Source organism: Rhinoraja longicauda, chromosome 5, assembly GCF_053455715.1.
Source record: "Rhinoraja longicauda isolate Sanriku21f chromosome 5, sRhiLon1.1, whole genome shotgun sequence".
NCBI lineage: Eukaryota > Metazoa > Chordata > Chondrichthyes > Rajiformes > Arhynchobatidae > Rhinoraja > Rhinoraja longicauda.
This window is the reverse complement of record NC_135957.1, coordinates 1,975,996-1,997,693: the sequence shown is the minus strand read 5'-3', so window position 1 is coordinate 1,997,693 and position 21,698 is coordinate 1,975,996. Positions and strand designations below refer to the sequence as shown.

General features: G+C 47.8%; 1 protein-coding gene across 2 annotated transcripts in view; it reads left to right on the top strand.

Annotated features, from left to right (window-relative positions):
- The window catches only part of supt7l (SPT7 like, STAGA complex subunit gamma), a 39,574-nt gene extending 23,834 nt beyond the window's left edge, over positions 1-15,740 (top strand). The window contains exons 3-6 of one of the 2 annotated variants that reach the window (XM_078398774.1): positions 2,131-2,455; positions 4,926-5,166; positions 11,312-11,574; positions 13,995-15,740. In XM_078398774.1, the coding sequence (XP_078254900.1) occupies positions 2,131-2,455; positions 4,926-5,166; positions 11,312-11,574; positions 13,995-14,000 (835 nt within the window). In that variant the 3' untranslated portion in view covers positions 14,001-15,740. Of the gene's footprint in view, positions 1-2,130; positions 2,456-4,925; positions 5,167-11,311; positions 11,581-13,994 lie in introns of those variants that run through there. The other variant, XM_078398775.1, reaches the window with a different exon arrangement.
- Positions 15,741-21,698: the final 5,958 nt, after the last annotated feature.

The following is a 21,698-nucleotide window of genomic DNA, read 5'->3' as shown; positions in this document are numbered from 1 at the left end:
CATCCCAAAGACGCGCGGGTTTGTAGGTTAATTGGCCCTCTGTAACCTGCCCGTACCGTGTAAGGAGTGGATGCGAAAGTGGGATAACACAATACTAGTGCAAATGCGTGATCGATGATCAGCGTGGACACGGTGGGCTGCAAATCCTGCTTCCATACCGTGTCTTTCAATTAATCAATTTGTGATTAAACTAGAATGGAGACTTGTTAGACCAGCAGGAGGTTTTTCAGCTACTCGTATCTGTTCTGCTTTAGACAATAGACAATAGACAATCGACAATAGACAATAGACAATAGACAATAGGCAATAGACAATAAACAATAGACAACAGACAATAGTTGCAGGAGGAGGCCATTCGGCCCTTCTAGCCAGCACCGCCATTCAATGTGATCATGGCTGATCATTCTCAATCAGTACCCCGTTCCTGCCTTCTCCCCGTACCCCCTGACTCCGCTATCCTTAAGAGCTCTATCTAGCTCTCGCTTGAATGCATTCAGAGAATTGGCCTCCACTGCCTTCTGAGGCAGAGAATTCCACAGATTGACAACTCTTTGACTGAAAAAGGTTTTCCTCATCTCAGTTCTAAATGGCCTACCCCTTATTCTTAAACTGTGGCCCCTTGTTCTGGTCTCCCCCAACATTGGGAACATGTTTCCTGCCTCTAACGTGTCCAACCCCTTAATAATCTTATACGTTTCGATAAGATCTCCTCTCATCCTTCTAAATTCCAGTGTATACAAGCCTAGTCGCTCCAGTCTTTCAACATATGACAGTCCCGCCATTCCGGGAATTAACCTAGTAAACCTACGCTGCACGCCCTCAATAGCAAGAACTGGATCAATACAACTGGATTTCTAATCTTTATCATAGGTTCCCATTTATCCCTTGACACCTTTTCCAACAAAGGAACTGCCAATTTCACTTTTAAGATCCTAATTAAGCTGCACTAGATGTTTCTTTAAGTGAGGCAGATCCTTGCTTAGGTTTATTATTGTCACGTGTACCGAAGTACAGTGCAAAACTTTGTTCTGCATGTTATCCAAACAGATCAGATAATGCAATATATTATCACAATCAAGTCAAACTCAAGTACAATACGTAGAGCAAAGGGAAGATACAGAGTGCAGAAAATAGCTCTAGGAATTGTAGTATATCAGCTCCAGACAACTTAACTTACAAGTCGATTCGGTAGTAAGAAAGACAAACGCAACGCTAGCATTTATTTCAAGAAGACTAGAATACAAAAACAGGGATGAGGCTCTATAAGGTGCTGATTTGGCCGCATTTGGAATATTGTGAGCAATTTTGAGCCCCATATCTGAGGAAGGATGTGCTGGCTCTGGAGAAGGTCCAGTGGAGGTTTACAAGAATGATCCCAGGAATGAGTGGGTTAACATATGATGAGAGTTTGTCGGCACTGGGCCTGTACTCGCTGGAGTTTAGTAGGATGAGGGGGGGGGGGGGACCTCATTGAAACATACAGAGTAGTGAAAGGCCTGGATAGAGTGGATGTGGAGAGGATGTTTCCACTAGTGGGAGAGTCCAGGACCAGAGGGTACAGCCTCAGAATTTAGGAAGGAGATGAGGAGGAATTTCTTTAGTCAGAGGGCGGTGAATCTGGAATTCATTCAGGAGGCCAAGTCAGTGGATATTTTTAAGGCAGAGATTGTTAGATTCTTGATTAGTACAGGTGTCAGGGGTTATGGGGAGAAGGCAGGAGAATGGGGTTAGGAGGGAGAGATAGATCAGCCACGATTGAATGGTGGAGTAGACTTGATGGCCTAATTCTACTCTTATCACTTATGAACTTATGAAAAAAGTCCAATGTCCGCAGTGGGGTAGAGGTGAATCGGGCAGGACCCTAGCTTATGGAAGGGCCGTTCAGAAGCCTGATAACAGAGGGGAAGAAGCTGTTCCTGAGTCTGGTGGTGCGCGCTTTCAAGCTTTTACAGTCTGCCTGACGTGAGCGGGGAGAAGATGGAATGGCTGGGGTTGGAAAGTTGGCAGAGGTCAAGGGCATAATGCAGAGGACACAAAGTGCTGGAGTAACCAGCGGGGTCAGACACCATCTCTGGGGGACATGGAACGGCAACCTTTCGGGTGGGGGACTAACGCGGCTTGTGTTTGCAGAGGGAAAGGCGAGCCGGCGACTGAGCTGAGCTGGACGTCCTGCCGGCAGCTCCTGTACCAGTCGGTGGCCACGGTGCTGGCCCATGCGGGGTTCGAGTGCGCTCACGAGAGCGTGCTGGAGACGCTGACGGACGTGGCCAGCGAGTACTACTACAAATTCACGCGGCTCCTGCGCTCCGCGGCGGACAGGGAGGCACGGGTGGGCCGGACCCCCTTCCAGGACGTGATGGAGCAGGTGTTCCACGAGATGGGCATCGGCAGCGTGCTGTCCCTCCAGAGCTTCTGGCAGCACCGCATCAAGGACTACCACACCTACATGCTCCAGGTGGGCTCCGCACGCTATCCCAGCACGTAGCAACATACAAATCAGGTGCAGGAGGAGGCCATTCAGCCCTCCAAGCCAGCACCGCCATTCACCGTGATCATGGCTGATCATCCATAATTAGTACCCCGTTCCTGCCCTCTCCCCATACCGCTGCTCCCCAAAGGGCGGCGCGGCGGCGCAGCGGTAGAGTTGCTGCCTTACAGCGAATACAGCGCTGGAGACTCAGGTTCCATCCCGACTACGGGCGCCGTCTGTACAGAGTTTGTACATTCTCCCCGTGACCTGCGTGGGTTTTCTCCGAGACCTTCGGTTTCCTCCCACACTCCAAAGACGTGCAGGTTTGTAGGTTAATTGGCTGGGCAAATGTAAAAATTGTCCCTAGTGGGTGTAGGATAGTGTTAATGTGCGGGGATCGCTGGTCGGCGCGGACCCGGTGGGCCGAAGGGCCTGTTTCTGCGCTGTATCTTTAAATCTAAAAAAAATCTAAAATCTACCCCCTGACTCCGCTATCATTAAGAACTCTAGCTTTCTCTTGAAAGCATCCAGAGAATTGGCCTCCACTGCCTTCTGAGGCAGAGAATTCCACAGATTTACAACTCTGACTGAAAAAGTTTTTTCTCATCTCCGTTCTGAATGGCCTACCCCTTATTCTTAAACTGTGGCCCCTTGTTCTGGACTCCCCCAACATTGGGAACATGTTTCCTGCCTCTAATGTGTCCAATCCCCTAATTATCTTATATGTTTCAATAAGATCCCCCCTCATCCTTCTAAATTCCAGTGTATACAAGCCTAATTGCTCCAGCCTTTCAACATACGACAGTCCCGCCATTCCGGGAATTAACCTAGTGAACCTACGCTGCACGCCCTCAATAGCAAGAATATCCTTCCTCAAATTTGGAGACCAAAACTGCACACAGTACTCCAGGTGCGGTCTCACCAGGGCCCGATACAACTGCAGAAGGACCTCTTTGCTCCTATACTCAACTCCTCTTGTTACGAAGGCCAACATTCCATTGGCTTTCTTCACTGCCTGCTGTACCTGCATGCTTCCTTTCAGTGACTGATGCACTAGGACACCCAGATCTCGTTGAACATCCCCTCTTCCTAACTTGACACCATTCAGAGACATATTATTGACTTCTCTTACTTCAAGTAACCCTTGCTTTCCCTCTCTCTCTCTCTCTCTCCATCACCTCCCCCTTCCTGGTTCTCCACCCAGTCTGACTGTCCTCCTGATTGAATTTTATCTTTGTATGCTTTGTTGTCACTTCCCCCAAATAACAATGATCTATTCAACATTTTCCTTGGCCATCATCCCCTTTGATGTCTCGTTTTTACACCTCAACCTTCCATATCTCCTTGTCTCCCTCTCCCCTGACTCTCGGTCTGAAGGGTCTCGACCCGAAACATCGCCCATTGCTTCTATCCAGAGATACTGCCTGACCTGCTGGGTTACTGCAGTATTTTGTGTCTTGCTCCAGTAATCCTGCCTTCTCTCCATAAACTTCACTAATCAAGAATCTGCCATCTCCTCCTTAAAAATACCCACTGACTAGGCCTCCACAGCCATCTGTGGCAATGAATTCCACAGATACACCATCCTCTGACTAAAGAAATTCCTCCTCATCTCATTTCTAAAGGTATGTTGAAAGACTAGAGCGACTAGGCTTGTATACACTGGAGTTTAGAAGGATGAGAGGGGATCTTATCGAAACGTATAAGATTATTAAGGGGTTGGACCCGCTAGAGGCAGGAAACATGTTCCCAATGTTGGGCGAGTCCAGAACCAGGCGCCACAGTTTAAGAATAAGGGGTAGGCCATTTAGAACTGAGATGAGGAAAACTTTTTTCAGTCAGAGAGTTGTGAATCTGTGGAATTCTGTGCCTCAGAAGGCAGTGGAGGCCAATTCTCTGAATGCATTCAAGAGAGAGCTAGATAGAGCTCTTAAGGATAGCGGAGTCAGGGGGTATGGGGAGAAGGCAGGAACGGGGTACTGATTGAGAATGATCAGCCATGATCACATTGAATGGTGGTGCTGGCTCAAATGGCCTACTCCTACACCTATTGTCTATTGTATGCCCTTTTATTCTGAGGCTGCGCCCTCTGGTCCTAGACTCTCCTACTAGTGGACCAGCGATCCCCGCACACTAGCACTATCCTATACCCACTAGGGACAATTTTTACATTCACACCAAGCCAATTAACTTGCAAACCTGTACGTCCTTGGAGTGTGGGAGGAAACCGAAGATCTCAGGAAGAAAACCCACGCAGGTCACGGGGAGAACGTACAAACTCCGTACAGACAGCACCCGTAGTCGGGATGGAACCCTGATCTCCGGCGCTGCATTCCCTGTAAGGCAGCAACCCTACCGCTGCGCCACCGTGACCGCCCTAAGTGGGTGGGATAATTCTTTGATTCTATCTTGACCCTTTATGGTTTCACACTTACTCTGCACATCTTGCCTACAGGTGAGCAAGCAACTGGCTGAAGAGTATGAGAAACTGGTCAGCCCAGAGAAAACCTCCGCCGAGGACACCAAACCATTGAAGATAAAGGAGGAACCCCTGAGTGACATTGCTTTCCCCGTCAACGAAGAGAACGAAGCCGATCTTCCCACTGGCGAGCAGGCCTTGCAGCTTGGAGTTCTGGCACAGGCTCATGAACGCTATGCTGCCACCCTCGAGGTTGATGCATCTCCTCAGACATCAGGTGAAGCCACATTGCACCACCGACATCTCTCTCTGCTGAGGCTTGGATCCAGTAGATGTGGGGAGGGATGTCTCCACATCGTGGGACTAGAGGGCACAGCCTCAGAATTAAAGGATCTACCTTTAAGAAGGAGATGGGGTGGAATTTATTTAGCCAGAGGGTGGTGAATCTGTGGAATTCTTTGCCACACAAGGCTGTGGAGGCCAAGTCAGTGGCTATTTTTCGGGCGTAGATAGATAGATTCTTGATTAGTGCGGGTGTCAGGGGTTATGGGGAGAAGGCAGGAGAATGGGGTTAGGAGGGAGAGATAGATCAGCTGTGATTGAATGACGGAGTAGACTTGAGGGGCCGAATGGCCTAATTCTGCTCCTATCACTGGTGATCTTATGCAAGGTTGTCGGGCGCCTTGAGGACCGATGTCAGCTGTTCGTTTTTGTTTTTGCATGTTTACTTTTTTCAAAATGGTCACTTTTTTTAAGGAAGCAGTAGAACGGGGAGTCCTTTGCTCAGATAGGTTAAGGTTTATTATTGCCACGTGTACTGAAGTACAGTGCAACGCTTTGTACTGCATGATATCCGAACAGACCAGATATACCACAAATAGACACAATCAAGTCAAACCCAAGTACTCAAGATAGAGCAAAGGGGAAGATACAGAGTGCAGGATATACACCGATCAGCCAAAACATTATGACCCGATGAGCCAAAACATTATGCCCACCTGCCTAATATGCTGTTGGTCCTCCGTGTGCAGCACCATACGCAGCAGGGTGCGATGCACTGTGTATTGTGACACATTCCTCCCGTGACCACCATTAGCATTTTCTGTGACTTGTGCCACAGTCGACCTTCTGTCGGTTCGGACCAGACGGGATAGCCTTCGTTGCCCTCGCGCATCGATGAGCCTTGGGCGCCCAACACCCTGTCTGTCGCCGGTTTGTGGTTTGTCCCTCCTCGGACCACTGTCGGTAGGTACTCACCACTGCTGACCGGGAGCACCCCACAAGCCTTGCCGTTTCAGAAATGCTCTGACCCAGTCGTCTGCCCATAACAATTTGGCCCTTGTCAAAGTCGCTCAGGTCTTTACTCCTGCCCATTTCTCCTGCATCCAACACATCAACTTCAAGAACTGACTGTTCACTTGCTGCCTAATATATCCCACCCCTTGAAAGGTGCCGTAGTAACAAGATAACCAATGTTATTGCGTGGCAGCAATCACCGAAGCACAGAGTTAAGTAAGGTAACGACCGCAGGAAAGAAGCTGTTCCTGAACCTGCAGGTCCGGGAACAGAGAGACCTGTAGCGCCTCCCAGATGGGAGGAGGGTAAACAATCTGTGGTTGGGGTGAGAGCTGTCCTTGACGATGCAGCGCGCCCTTCGCAGACATGTGACACCCTTCCTAATCAAGACTGTCAATCTCCGCTTTAAAAATACCCAAATACTTAGCCTCCAAAGCCCTCTGTTACAATGAATTCCACAGATTCACCACCCTCTGACTAAAGAAACTCCTGCTCATCTACGTAAAGTTTGGGACAAAGACCCATCATTTATTTATTTGCCTCTGTACTCCACAATTTGAGATTTGTACTAGAAAAAAAATCACGTGTTTAAAGTGCACGTTGTCAGATTTTAATAAAGGCCACTTTTATACATTTTGGTTTCACCATGTAGAAATTACAGCAGTGTTTATACATAGTCCCCCCCATTTCAGGGCACCATAATGTTTGGGACACAGCAATGTCATGTAAATGAAAGTAGTCATGTTTAGTATTTTGTTGCACATCCTTTGCATGCAATGACTGCTTGAAGTCTGCGATTCATGGACATCACCAGTTGCTGGGTGTCTTCTCTGGTGATGCTCTGCCAGGCCTGTATTGCAGCCATCTTTAGCTTATGCTTGTTTTGGGGGCTAGTCCCCTTCAGTTTTCTCTTCAGCATATAAAAGGCATGCTCAATTGGGTTCAGATCAGGTGATTGACTTGGCCACTCAAGAATTGACCATTTTTTAGTTTTCAAAAACTCCTTTGTTGCTTTAGCAGTAAATTTGGGATCATTGTCTTGCTGTAGAATGAACCGCCCGCCAATGAATTTTGAGGCATTTGTTTGAACTTGAGCAGATAGGATGTGTCTATACACTTCAGAATTCATTATGCTACTACCATCAGCAGTTGTATCATCAATGAAGATAAGTGAGCCAGTACCTTCAGCAGCCATACATGCCCAGGTCATAACACGCCCACCACCATGTTTCACAGATGAGGTGGTATACTTTGGATCTTGGGCAGTTCCTTCTCTCCTCCATACTTTGCTCTTGGCATACTCTAATTATAGTTAATCTTCATCTCATCTGTCCACAAGACCTTTTACCAGAACTGTGGTTGCTCTTTTAAGTACTTCTTGGCAAACTGTAACCTGGCCATACTATTTTTGCGGCTAACCAGTGGTTTGCATCTTGCATTGTAGCCTCTATATTTCTGTTCATGAAGTCTTCTGCAGACAGTGGTCATTGACAAATCCACACCTGACTCCTGAAGAATGTTTCTGATCTGTCGGACAGGTGTTTGGGGATTTTTCTTTATTATAGAGATAATTCTTCTGTCATCAGCTGTGGAGGTCTTCCTTGGCCTGACAGTCCCTTTGTGATTAGTAAGCTCACCAGTGCTCTCTTTCTTCTTAATGATGTTCCAAACAGTTGATTTTGGGAAGCCGAAGGTTTTGCTGATATCCCTAACGGTTTTATTCTTGTTTCTCAGTCTCATAATGGCTTCTTTGACTTTCATTGGCACAACTTTGGTCCTCATGTTGATAGACAACAATGAACGTTTCCAAAGGTGATGGAAAGACTAGGTGCTGAGAGCTCTCTAATACCTGCATTAAGGAGGCAATTAAACACACCTGAGCAATTACAAACACCTGTGAAGCCATGTGTCCCAAACATTATGGTGCCCTGAAATGGGGGGGACTATGTATAAACACTGCTGTAATTTCCTCATGGTGAAACCAAAATTCTATAAATGGCCTTTGATAAAATCTGACACTGTGCACTTTAACCATATGTGATTTTTTTTTCTATTACAAATCTCAAATTGTGGAGTACAGAGGCAAATAAATAAATGCTGGGTCTTTCTCCCAAACATTATGGAGGGCACTGTACACTCGAAAGGTGTATCCTTTTATTCTGAGGCTGTGCTCTCTAGTCCTAAACTCTCTCACTACAATACAATACAATATCCTTTATTGTCATTGTACAAGTACAACGAGATTTTGATTGCCGCTTCCATATCGATGCTATCAAGTCAAATATTTAAATAAATCACGGCGAACATGAAAACAACAAAAAGGGGGGGGGGGTGGGAAGGAAAAAGAAAAAGGGGGAACAAGGTAAAGTGCAAAAAAAGGTTCATGTAGGTGGTCAGTTGTGCCAGATGACACTGGGGGCAGAGACAGATCATGGCGGGCTCTCAGCAGGACCGATTCAATAGACAATAGACAATAGGTGCAGGAGGAGGCCATTCAGCCCTTCGAGCCAGCACCGCCATTCAATGTGATCATGGCTGATCACTCTCAATCAGTACCCCGTTCCTGCCTTCTCCCCATACCCCCTCACTCCGCTATCCTTAAGAGCTCGATCCAGCTCTCTCTTGAAAGCATCCAACGAACTGGCCTCCACTGCCTTCTGAGGCAGAGAATTCCACACCTTCACCACTCTCTGACTGAAAAAGTTCTTCCTCATCTCCGTTCTAAATGGCCTACCCCTTATTCTTAAACTGTGGCCCCTTGTTCTGGACTCCCCCAACATTGGGAACATGTTTCCTGCCTCTAATGTGTCCAATCCCCTAATTATCTTATACGTTTCAATAAGATCCCCCCTCATCCTTCTAAATTCCAGTGTATACAAGCCTAATTGCTCCAGCCTTTCAACATACGACAGTCCCGCCATTCCGGGAATCAACCTAGTGAACCTACGCTGCACGCCCTCAATAGCAAGAATATCCTTCCTCAAATTTGGAGACCAAAACTGCACACAGTACTCCAGGTGCGGTCTCACCAGGGCCCGGTACAACTGTAGAAGGACCTCTTTGCTCCTATACTCAACTCCTCTTGTTACGAAGGCCAACATTCCATTGGCTTTCTTCACTGCCTGCTGTACCTGCATGCTTCCTTTCAGTGACTGATGCACTAGGACACCCAGATCTCGTTGAACATCCCCTCTTCCTAACTTGACACCATTCAGATAATAATCTGCCTTTCTATTCTTACTTCCAAAGTGAATAACCTCACACTTATCTACATTAAACTGCATCTGCCATGTATCCGCCCACTCACACAACCTGTCCAAGTCACCCTGCAGCCTTATTGCATCTTCCTCACAATTCACACTACCCCCCAGTTTAGTATCATCTGCAAATTTGCTAATGGTACTTTTAATCCCTTCATCTAAGTCATTAATGTATATCGTAAATAGCTGGGATTCAGAGCAGCTATAGCTCTAGGAATAAAGCTTTAGATACAGCGCGGAAACAGGCCTTTCGGCCCACCGGGTCCGCGCCGCCCAGCAATCCCCGCACATTAACACTATCCTACACACACTAGGGACAATTTTTTACATTTGCCCAGCCAATTAACCTACATACCTGAACGTCTTTGGAGTGTGGGAGGAAACCCACGCAGGTCACGGGGAGAACGTACAAACTCCGTACAGACAGCACCCGTAGTCGGGATCGAACCTGAGTCTCCGGCGCTGCATTCGCTGTAAGGCAGCAACTCTACCGCTGTGCCGCCCCGAGCCGTTCCTTAGTCTGGAGGTGCGAGCTTAGAAGGCCTTGTAACGTCTGCCAGATGGAAGTGGATCAAGCAGACGGTGGCATGGGTGTGTGGAGTCCTTGTAGATGCTGGTGGCTTTCCTGAGGCAGCGTGCGCTGTAGATGTCCTCCAGAGCTGGTAGCTGTGTCCCAATGATCCTCCGCGCTCTGCAGACGACCCGCTGAAGAGCTCTCCTGTCTGCTACCGTGCAGCTGAGACACCATCCTAGTGCAAACATCCTCTCTGCATCCACTCTATTTCATTACACAGTCCCCCCTCACCCTTCTAAACTCCAGCGAGTACAGGCCCAGTGCCGTCAAACGCTCATCATATGTTAACACACTCATTCCTAGGATCATTCTCGTAAACCTCCTCTGGACCCTCTCAATAGACAATAGGTGCAGGAGGAGGCATTCGGCCCTTCGAGCCAGCACCACCATTCAATGTGATCATGGCTGATCATTCTCAATCAGTACCCCGTTCCTGCCTTCTCCCCATACCCCCTGACTCCGCTATCCTTAAGAGCTGTCCAGAGCCAGCACATCCTTCCTCAGATATGGGGCTCAAAACTGCTGACAATACTCCAAATCCAGTCTGACCTCTGTCTTATAAAGCCTCAACGTTAAATCCCTGCTTCAGGGCCTGTTTCTGCACTGCACTACTTTAGACTTTAGAGATACAGAGTGGAAACCAGGCCCTTCGGCCCACCGAGTCCTCGATGAACCAGCGATCACTGCGTACACTAGCACTATCCTACACACAAGGGACAATTTACAATTTTACCAAAGCCAATTAACCTACAAACATTTAAAATTGTAGATGTTTAAAAAAATTATGATAATTATGGAAGTGGACTGTAGAAAACTTGGCCCTTGTCAATTAGAAGACAAGAACAGAGGCCCAGGCACATTGCAAGCTGGGGGGGGGGGGGGAGGTGAGCCAAATGCCACACTATTGTAATTTCCACATGGCTGGAGATTTGGTTTTAGTTTAGATTTAGTTTAGAGATACAGCGCGGAAACAGGCCCTTTCGGCCCACCATGTCCGCGCCGACCAGCGATCCCCGCACACTAACACTATCCTACACCCACTAGGAACACTTTTTACATTTACCAAGCCAATTAACCTACAAACCTGCACGTCTTTGAAGTGTGGGAGGGAACGGAAGATCTCGGAGAAAACCCACGCAGGTCACGGGGAGAACGTACAAACTCCGTACAGATGGCGCCCGTAGTCAGGGCGCAGTAAGGCAGCAACTCTACCGCTGCACCACCGTGCGGCCGTTGTTTTGATGATGGTTTTGCTTCTTCTTTCCCCCCCCCCCCCCCCCCCCCCCCCCCAGGACCCGAGGTCAGCAGCTCTCCTCTGTGGAACCTGAACCAAGTTAAAATGGAGCCCCAGGAGAGCGAGGAAGGCAGCGGCCCGCCTCACGGCGTGTTGGGCAACGACGTGTTCGAGGAGCCAATGTCGGCCATGAGTGACTCCGGCATCCCACAAACCCCCAACACCACCGGCTCAGATGGCAGCTATATCTCCCACTCGCCCGACAGCCTCATGGCCTCTTCCCCCGTCTTCAATCAGCGGCCGAAGAAAAGGCTGAGGAAGGTATGAACACCAACCAACCGCTCCGTGGTACATTTTTATAGTCCTTACTCAATATTAAAGTTCTATCCGAGCTATCAGGGGTTGGACACGTTAGAGGCAGGAAACATGTTCCAAATGTTGGGGGAGTCCAGAACCAGGGGCCACAGTTTAAGAATAAGGGGTAGGCCATTTAGAACGGAGATGAAGAAAAACGTTTTCAGTCAGAGATTTTTAGATTTAGAGATACAGCGCTGAAACAGGCCCTTCGGCCCACCGAGTCCGTGCCGCCCAGCGATCCCCGTACATTAACACTATCCTACACACACTAGGGACAATTTATTTATTTATTTTACATTTTACCCAGTCAATTAACCTACATACCTGTACGTCTTTGGAGTGTGGGAGGAAACCGAAGATCTCGGAGAAAACACAGGCATGTCACGGGGAATGTGAATCTGTGGAATTCTCTGCCTCAGAAGGAAGTGGGGGCCAAGCCTCTGAATGCATTCAAGAGAGCTAGATAAAGCTCTTAAGGATTGCGGAGCCAGGGGGTATGGGGAGAAGGCAGGAACGGGGTACTGATTGAGAATGATCAGTCATGATCGCATTGAATTGTGGTGCTGGCTCGAAGAGCCGAATGGCTTCCTCCTGCACCTATTGTCTATTGTCTATCAGACAACAAACCACATTAGTCACCTCAAGATTTTTAGATTTAGATTTAAAGATACAGCGCGGAAACAGGCCCTTCGGCCCACCGAGTCCCCCCCGCCCAGCTATCCCCGCACATTAACACTATCCTACACACACTAAGAATGAAACAATGCCCTTTTATTATGCATGCGGGGGTGGGAGAGCAACCCTGAGTCTGGCCACATACTCGCTGTCCCTCTCAAAGGTCCGAAAGCCTATACCTATACACTCGTAGGTGATAATCCAAATTCTTTACCTTCAGTCTGGTTCAATAAATGATTGAGTCGACCACTGGTTGAGTCCAACAGATTTTATTCCATAGTGGGGTTTTCCCCTCTAAAATCCCTTCAGACCCAAACGAGTGTCTGAAGAGCTCTCAGCAGGAGAAGAGAAAACAGCTTTTTTCTAAGATTGATTGCTCTTTATACAGAAAGGAAAAGGGGGTGGCACATAATTACTCAATAGCCATTTACAACCTTAATATAATTCACATGGTTACAGAGAAATGAGTCACAAATAACAGAAATAAAACTTATCACCTAACTTCGGATACATGCCCATTCAAGGAGTTGTTTGTCTCAAAAAGGAGCCATCCTTATCTCTACAGTTTCACAGCTTTTCTCTCCTTCCTCCGTCTCCTTACTTCTAAGCTGATAAACAACATTCCATTCCTCTGAGAACATACCTCTCTACAAGCTAGAATCCATTTTACTACTAGTTAAAACAACAACAGGACATCCATTTTGTAACTATCTACAATAGACAATAGGTGTAGGAGTAGGCCATTCAGTGGCCCTTCGAGCCAGCACCACCATTCAATGTGATCATGGCTGATCATCCACAATCAGTACCCCGTTCCTGCCCTCTCCCCATACCCCCTGACTCCACTATCATTAAGAGCTCTATCTAACTCTCTCTTGAAAGCATCCAGAGAATTGGCTTCCACTGCCTTCTGAGGCAGAGAATTCCACAGATTTACAACTCTCTGAGTGAAAACGTTTTTCCTCATCTCCGTTCTAAACGGCCAACCCTTTATTCTTAAACTGTGGCCCCTGGTTCTGGACTCTCCCAACATTGGGAACATGTTTCCTGCCTCTAGTGTGTCCAATCCCTTAATAATCTTATTTGTTTCAATAAGATTCCCCCTCATCCTTCTAAATTCCAGTGTATACAAGCCTAGTTGCTCCAGTCTTTCAACATATGACAATCCCGCCATTCCGGGAATTAACCTAGTAAACCTACGCTGCACCCCCCAATAGCAATAATGTCCTTCCTCAAATTTGGAGACCAAAACTGCACACAGTACTCCAGGTGTGGCCTCACTAGGGCCCTGTACAACTGCAGAAGGACCTCTTTGCTCCTATAATCAACTCCCCTTGTCATGAAGGCCAACATGCCATTATCTTTCTTCACTGCCTGCCGTTCCTGCATGCTTACTTTCAGTGACTGATGAACAACAGGATATCAGTATCATTACTCTATATATTCTCATAGGGAGGTTACATTCCATGCCTATTTCATCATCAGCACGTTTAAAGTAACGGTTCTTCTCGTGCCTGGAACCAACTTGTTTTTCTCTGTAGTTTGACTTGGCAATTGGGCATCTTATCTTGTCTCCACATATTTCTTGCGTGAGCTTCTCCTCTGCTCGTACACCCTTAAACCTTTCAGTTCCGAAACTCTTTCGTCGGGGCGGTTCTTTTTTTCTTCCCTCTCTTTAATAATGCTAATTCGACGCATTCTCTCATCAGAATTGAGATGTTACCACTCGGCGTTTGGACGATGGACTCTAACATTGAGAGGCAGGGGTCAAGGCAAGGATCGAGGCACCGCTTCCACCAGCGGGGGTGGTTCCCTTGGAGTTTATTGAACTCACCGAGGAAGACAAAGACACACAGGAGGGAGAATGTGGAGACTTTGTGGAAACTCTTGACGCCTTGTCTGGGAAAGGGAGGAGCCTCTCGGGGAGAGGCCAACAACATTCGGTGTTCTCTGGCTTCGAAGGTCGGACCGATCCCCCGCCAACAATTACAATTCTCCTCAGGTCGACTGCTTCATAAATGATAATTGGGCCCATCGTTAAATGCTTGAGCGGCAATTTTGTGGCTTCCTTTTGCCGTAGACACTACGGTAGGCTGACAGTCACCACAAAGCTAAGAGCGCTTGAAGAACTTGTGGTGTAGCTTTTGAGTAGGGTCTGGGTTTGGGCTACCATTTTTAAACAAAATAATGATGTTGCAATTACGCACAACACTCATTAGCCTGTCTTTTTTGTCCACGCTTAAAGGTTTCATGGAACAGTCTGTATCTGAAATGTCAGACTGCTGACACCTGCGCTGAACATTAGTACCGTTCATTATTCCTGCTTGTCATTCATCCTTGTTTGAACCCCAGCCCACTGTTCCTGCCTGCTCACCATTTTACAAAGTGAAACGCTATTGCCTGGGGGTAGCTCAGCTAGCCACGATCTCTTTTTTAAGTTCCTCAGGCAAGTCTTGGAGCAAAATGAAATTGCGCCGAACACCAGGGTAACTCAGCGGGTCAGAGAGCATCTCTTGAGAACATGGAGAGGCTACATTTAAAGTCTGAAGGGTCCCGACCCAAGACATCGCATGTTCACGTCCTGCAGAAATGACACGCCGAGTTACTCCAGCACTTTGTGTTCTACGCGGGATTCTAGCATCTGCAGTTCCTTGTGTCTCAGTCAAAAAGGAATAGTTTAGCACTGCCTTTTATTCCATCAGAATAAATTGGATCATTTCAAATTTGTTCATTTAGAGTACTGCTTGCAACCATTTTGTGAACTTTTCGATCTTGATTAAGCGACTACACGATATTTGTAACTTCATCACATTAAATGTAGGCATAAGGAACTGCAAGTGCTGGTTTACAAAAAAAAAGACACGAAATACTGGAGTGACTCAAGGGCCTCAACCCGAAACATCGCCCATTCCTTCTCTCCCCGATGCTGCCTGACCCGCTGAGTTACTCCAGCATTTTGTGATACCTTCGATTTGTACCAGATCTGCAGTTATTTTCCTATACAACTTGCGGCTCAGGCAGCATCTCTGGAGAACATGAATAGGCGATGTTTCGGGTTGGGACCCTTCTTGAAGACTGATTGTAGTAGAGGAGAGAAAGCTGGAAGAGAGGTGGAACAGGGCGAAGCCTGGCGAGTGATAGGTGGAGTCAGGTGAGGGTGGGGGGGGGGGGTTAGGCACAAAGACGGAGTGACAGTGGGTCAGGCAGCATCTCTGGAGAAAAGGAATAGGTTATGTTTTGGGCCGAGACCCTTCTTCGGACTGAGAGTCGGTGGAGAGAGAAAGGTGAGATGTGGACAGTGCATAGAACAAATGAATGAAAAATATGCAAAAAGCAACCGTGATCGAGGAAAGGTGGAGCCCACAATGGTTCATTGTTGGCTGTGGGGATGATGATAACAAGTGGATACAAACAGTGGAACTCAGCAGGACGACAATGAAGGTAGTGTGATGACTGGGGGGGGGGGGGGGGAGAGAGGTGGGGTGCAAGTGTTACTTGAAGTTGGAGAGATCAATATTTATACCACTGGGTTGTAAGCAGGTGGGGGGGGGGGGTAGGATTTGGGTGGTGGACAAAGTTCTGAGATGAAAGTACATTAGACTGTGAGATGAGGAGAGAAGAGGGGTGAAATGTGAAGCTGGAGGAAGGGATGTAGTTGGAAGGGGAACCAGTGGCTCTTTCCAACCTCCCCCAAGGACCTCTCAACTCAAGACATCCAGGTGGCAAGTAAATAAAGATAACAGGTAACTATTGACTAAAATGGCTGAGGGGGTGAAGGCATTCATGGCAATGGCAGTAGTGTCTTTGCAGGGTGTGGCCATGTGTGATCATCATCTGTATTCACCAGCATTGATGCTTGTTGTCTGCTGTAGGCTTTCTAAGGGGCAGGGTGAAGCACGATCTGAAAGAGATGGCTGTTCTTTGCTGTTTAGATAGCAAGGCCTGTTTGATTTAAGCGCAACTGTGGGTGTTGTTAATGGTATTAAAGAACAATTTGATGTTTTTTTGGGGGGGTTTTCATTTCGTTATTCTTGCTTATCCTTACTCGCTGGAATTTAGAAGACTGAGGGGGGATCTTATTGAAACACATAAAATTCTTAAGGGGTTGGACAGGCTAGATGCAGGAAGATTGTTCCCGATGTTGGGGAAGTCCAGAACCAGGGGTCACAGCTTAAGGATAAGGGGGAAGTCTTTTAGGACCGAGATGAGAAAACATTTCTTCACACAGAGAGTGGTGAGTCTGTAGAATTCTCTGCCACAGAAGGTAGTTGAGGCCAGTTCATTGGCTATATTTAAGAGGGAGTTAGATGTGGCCCTTATGGCTAAAGGGATCAGATGGCATGGAGAAAAGGCAGGTACGGGATACTGAGTTGGATGATCAGCCATGATCATATTGAATGGCGGTGCGTACAGGCTCGAAGGGCCGAATGGCCTACTCCTGCACCTATCTTCTATGTTTCTATGAACTACATCTCGACTGCCTTTGCCTGCTCATCATTTACATAGTGAGGCGCGAGTCTTGAAGCAAAGTCTTTCCTCGGGCAAGTCTTGAAGCAAAGAGAAATAGTGCGGAACACAATATGCTGGAATAACTCAACGGGTCAAGCAGCATCCCTGGAGAACATGGATAGACGATCTTTGAAGTCTGAAAGAGGGTCCCGATCCGAAACATCGCCGATCCTTAACACTTGAGAGACACAGCGCGGAAACAGGCCCTTTGGTCCACGCTGACCAGCGATCATTCTTGATCACGCAACTACTCAATATTTATGACTTCATCACGTTAAATGTAGACACGAGGAACTGAAAATGCGGGTGGGCAAAAAAATGCACAAGAGGCTGCCTGACCCCGGCTAACTCAGCGGGTCAGGCAGCATCTCTGGAGAACATGGATGGGTGACGTTTCACAGAGTGCTGGAGTAACTCAGCGGGTCAGGCAGCATCTCTGGAGAACATGGATGGGTGACGTTTCACAGAGTGCTGGAGTAACTCAGCGGGTCAGGCAGCATCTGTGGAGAACATGGATCAGTCTGAAGAATAGTCCTGACCATGAGTCCAAATAGACATGTCCACGTGTTTTAGCCCGCTGAGATACTCCAGCATTTTGTTTCTGCCTCAGACATGTCCACAGCCTTGCCCTCGTCACTCTTCGTGTTTAGATTAGTTTAGTTTGGAGATACAGTGCAGAAACAGGCCCTTCGGCCCACCGAGTCTGTGCCGCCCAGCGATCCCCACACGCTAGCACTATCCTACACGCACTAGGGACAATTTACAATTATACCAAGCCAATTAACCTACAAACCTGGACGTCTTTGGAGTGTGGGAGGAAACCGAAGATCCCGGAGAAAACCCACGCAGGTCACGGGGAGAACATACAAACTCCGTACACACGGCGCCCGTAGTCGGGATCGAAACTGAGTCTCCGGCGCTGCATTCGCTGTAAGGCAGCAACTCTACCGCTGCGCCACCGTGCCGCCGTAGTTTAGAGATACAGCGCAGAAACAGGCCCTTCGGCCCACCGAGTCTGTGCCGCCCAGCAATCCCCACACGCTAACACTATCCTACACACACTAGGAACAATTTACAATTATACCAAGCCAATTAACCTACAAACCTGTACGTCTTTGGAGTGTGGGAGGAAACCGGAGCACTCGGAGAAAACCCATGCAGGTCACAGGGAGAACGTACAAACTCCGTACTGACGGTCCCCGTAGGCAGGATCGACCCCGGGTCTCTGGCGCTGTAAGGCAGTACCACTACCGCTGCACCACTGTGCTGCCCATTATGGTGAACAGAGCAGCTTGCAATCTTTTTCCATTTGAACCATATGAGCTGGCAATGGAAGCTACAGGGGTGGATACATTTTTAAAAGACATTTGGACAGATATAAGATAGAGTTTAGATGGAAGGTAGACACAAAATGCTGGAGTAACTCAGCGGGACAGGCAGCATCTCTGGAGAGAAGGAATGGGTGACGTTTCGGGTCGAGACCATTCTTCAGACAAATGCCAGGGTGGGACAGATGGCATTTAGATTTAGATTTTTTGTTAGATTTAGAGATACAGCGCAGAAACAGGCCCTTCGGCCCACCCGGGCCGTGCCGCCCAGCGATCCCCGCACTCTAACACTATCCTACACCCGCTAGGGACAATTTTTACATTTGCCCAGCCAATTAACCTACATACCTGCATGTCTTTGGAGTGTGGGAGGAAACCGAAGATCTCGGAGAAAACCCACGCAGGTCACGGGGAGAACGTACAAACTCTGTACAGACGGCGCCCGTAGTCGGGATGGAACCTGAGTCTCCGGCGCTGCATTCGCTGTAAGGCAGCAACTCTACCGCTGTGCCGCCCGTCAGAGTCAGAGTCATATAGTCAGAGACAGTCAGACTGGTGGGAGAACTGGGAAGGGGGAGGGGTGGAGAGAGAGGGAAAGCAAGGGCTATTTGAAGGTAGAGAAGTCAATGTTCATACCGCTGGGGTGTAAGCTGCCCAAGTGAAATATGAGGTGCTGTTCCTCCAATTTGCGCTGGGCCTCACTCTGACAGTGGAGGAGACCCAGGACAGAAATGTCAGACTGGGAGTGGGAGGGGGAGTTGAAGTGCTGAGCCACCGGGAGATCAGGTTGGTTAAGGCGGACTGAGCGGAGGTGTTGAGTGAAACGATTGCCGAGTCTGCGCCGATGTAGGAGTTGACATGCCAAACAGCACTATGACTGTGGAAAGACAGAACACTTCACAGTTACCAAGCGGGGATGATTAAGAGTTTCAAGTAAGAATTGCATTGTTCAGTTTCATCTGACAATAATATACTCATGACCCTTGACCTCTCTAAATGAAGGCATTTTGGGTAACAAAAAAACCCTGTAACTTGGGCAACTTACAGCCCAGCGGTATGAACATTGACTTCTCCAACTTTAGATAGTTCCTCTGTCCCCCTCTTCCCCTCCTCCTTCCCAGTTCTCCCTCTGTCTTCCTGTCTCCACCTATATCCTTTCTTTGTCCCGCCCCCCCTGACATCAGTCTGAAGAAGGGTCTCGACCCGAAACACCTCCGCTCAGTCCGCCATAACCTACCTGATCTCCCGGTGGCTCAGCACTTCAACTCCACCTCCCATTCCCAATCTGACCTTTCTGTCCTGGGCCTCCTCCATTCTCAGAGTGAGGCCCAGCGCAAATTGGAGGAACAGCACCTCATATTTCACTTGGGCAGCTTACACCCCAGCGGTATGAACATTGACTTCTCCAACTTCAAATAGCCCTTGCTTTCCCTCCCTCTCCATCCCCTCCCCCTTCCCAGTTCCACCAGTCTGACTGTCTCTGACTACATGCCATCTGTCCCGCCCACTCCCCTGACATCAGTCTGAAGAAGGGTCTCCACCCAAAACGTCACCCATTCTCTCTCTCCTAGATGCTGCCTGACCTGCTGAGTTACTCCAGCATTTTGTGATACCTGTGATAAACTAAAATCAATATAGTGCCCTTTTTCTTCCTCATTTAGTTTAGTTTAGAGATACAGTGTGGAAACAGGCTCTTCAGCCCACCGAGTCCGTGCCGACCGGCGATCACCTGTGCACGAGTTCTATCCTGCACACACTACGGGCAACTTACAGCAGCCGATTAATGTAGAAACCTGCACGTCCTTGGAATGTGGGAGGGAACCAAAGTTCATAAGTCATAGGAGCAGAATTAGGCCATTCGGCACATCAAGTCTACTCCACCATTCAATCATGGCTGGTCTATCCCCTCAATCCCATTAGAAACATAGAAACATAGGTGCAGGATTAGGCCATTCGGCCCTTCGAGCCAGCACCGCCATTCAATATGATCATGGCTGATCATCTAAAGTCAGTACCCCGTTCCTGCTTTTTCCCCATATCCCTTGATTCCTTTAGCCCTCAGAGCTAAATCTAACTCTTGAAAACATCCAGTGAATTGGCCTCCACTGTCTTCTGTGGCAGAGAATTCCACCGATTCACAACTCTGGGTGATTTTTTTTCTCCTCATCTCAGTCCTAAATGGCCTACCCCTTATTCTTAAACTGTGTGACCCCTGGTTCTGGACTCCCCCAACATCGGGAACATTTTTCCTGCATCTAGCCTGTACAATCCCTTAAGAATTTTATATGTTTCTCTAAGCTCCCCTCTCATCCTTCTAAATTCCAGTGAATACAAGCCCAGTCGACCGATTCTTTCATCATATGTCAGTCCCGCCATCCTGGGAATTAACCTGGTGAACCTACCAATCTCTTGCCTTCTCCCCTTAACCATTGACGCCTTTACTAATCAAGAATCTCTCAGACTCTGCTTTAAAAATATCCAATGTTATCCCCTTTCCCTCTCGTCTTTTTCCACCCATCTGCAAGTCACCCTCACTCACCTGTATCCACCTATCACTTGCCAGGCTTTGTCCTGGCCCCACCTCTCTTTTTCCCACCTTTCTCCTCTACTACAATCAGTCTGAAGAAGAGTCCCGACTCCCAACCCAAAACATCAGCTATTCGTGTTCTCCACAGATGCTGCCTGACCCGCTGAGTTACTCCAGCACTATGTGAAACGTCACCCATCCATGTTCTCCAGAGATGCTGCCTGACCCGCTGAGTTACTCCAGCACTCTGTGAAACGTCACCCATCCATGTTCTCCAGAGAAGCTGCCTGACCCGCTGAGTTACTCCAGCACTCTGTGAAACGTCACCCATCCATGTTTCTCCAGAGATGCTGCCTGACCCGCTGAGTTACTCCAGCACTCTGTGAAATGTCACCCATCCATGTTCTCCAGAGAAGCTGCCTGACCCGCTGAGTTACTCCAGCACTCTGTGAAACGTCACCCATCCATGTTCTCCAGCGATGCTGCCTGACCCGCTGAGTTACTCCAGCACTTTGTGTTTTGCTCATGATTTTGTGACATCCTAGTTGAAACGAGAGTATTGACATTGAGATTTATCGCGGAAGAAAATTAAAAGAGCAGCCCCTTAAGAAAATGGAACCATTGATCTGATCCGATTAACAAACCAAGGAGAAATCAATATTTGCAGTCATGTAATATGGAGCTTATTAAAGAGATAATCCTGCATTTAGCACATCCAGCAATCTGCAGGCCTATTTTAAGTAGTTCCATTGGTTTCTGAAAAACAGTTACACTTGACTCTTTGAAGTCACAACTTAAGTAATGTGTGAATCAATTTTTGAAAGCACCAAATTCCCATTTAGTAGCATTTATCTATGTTGCAAAATCCTCTTATTCTGTTGCGATTATCTCTTAACTAAACTAAACTTTCCTCCCTTTGGCTCCACTATCCTCAATTCTTCAAACCTGTCTCATGCTTTCTGTTCTTCTCTGCTGCCTTTGTCCCAACCATCTGCCTATCTAAAATGCCCTCCCCTATGTTGACCTATTACCCGTCACGCTTTATCCTG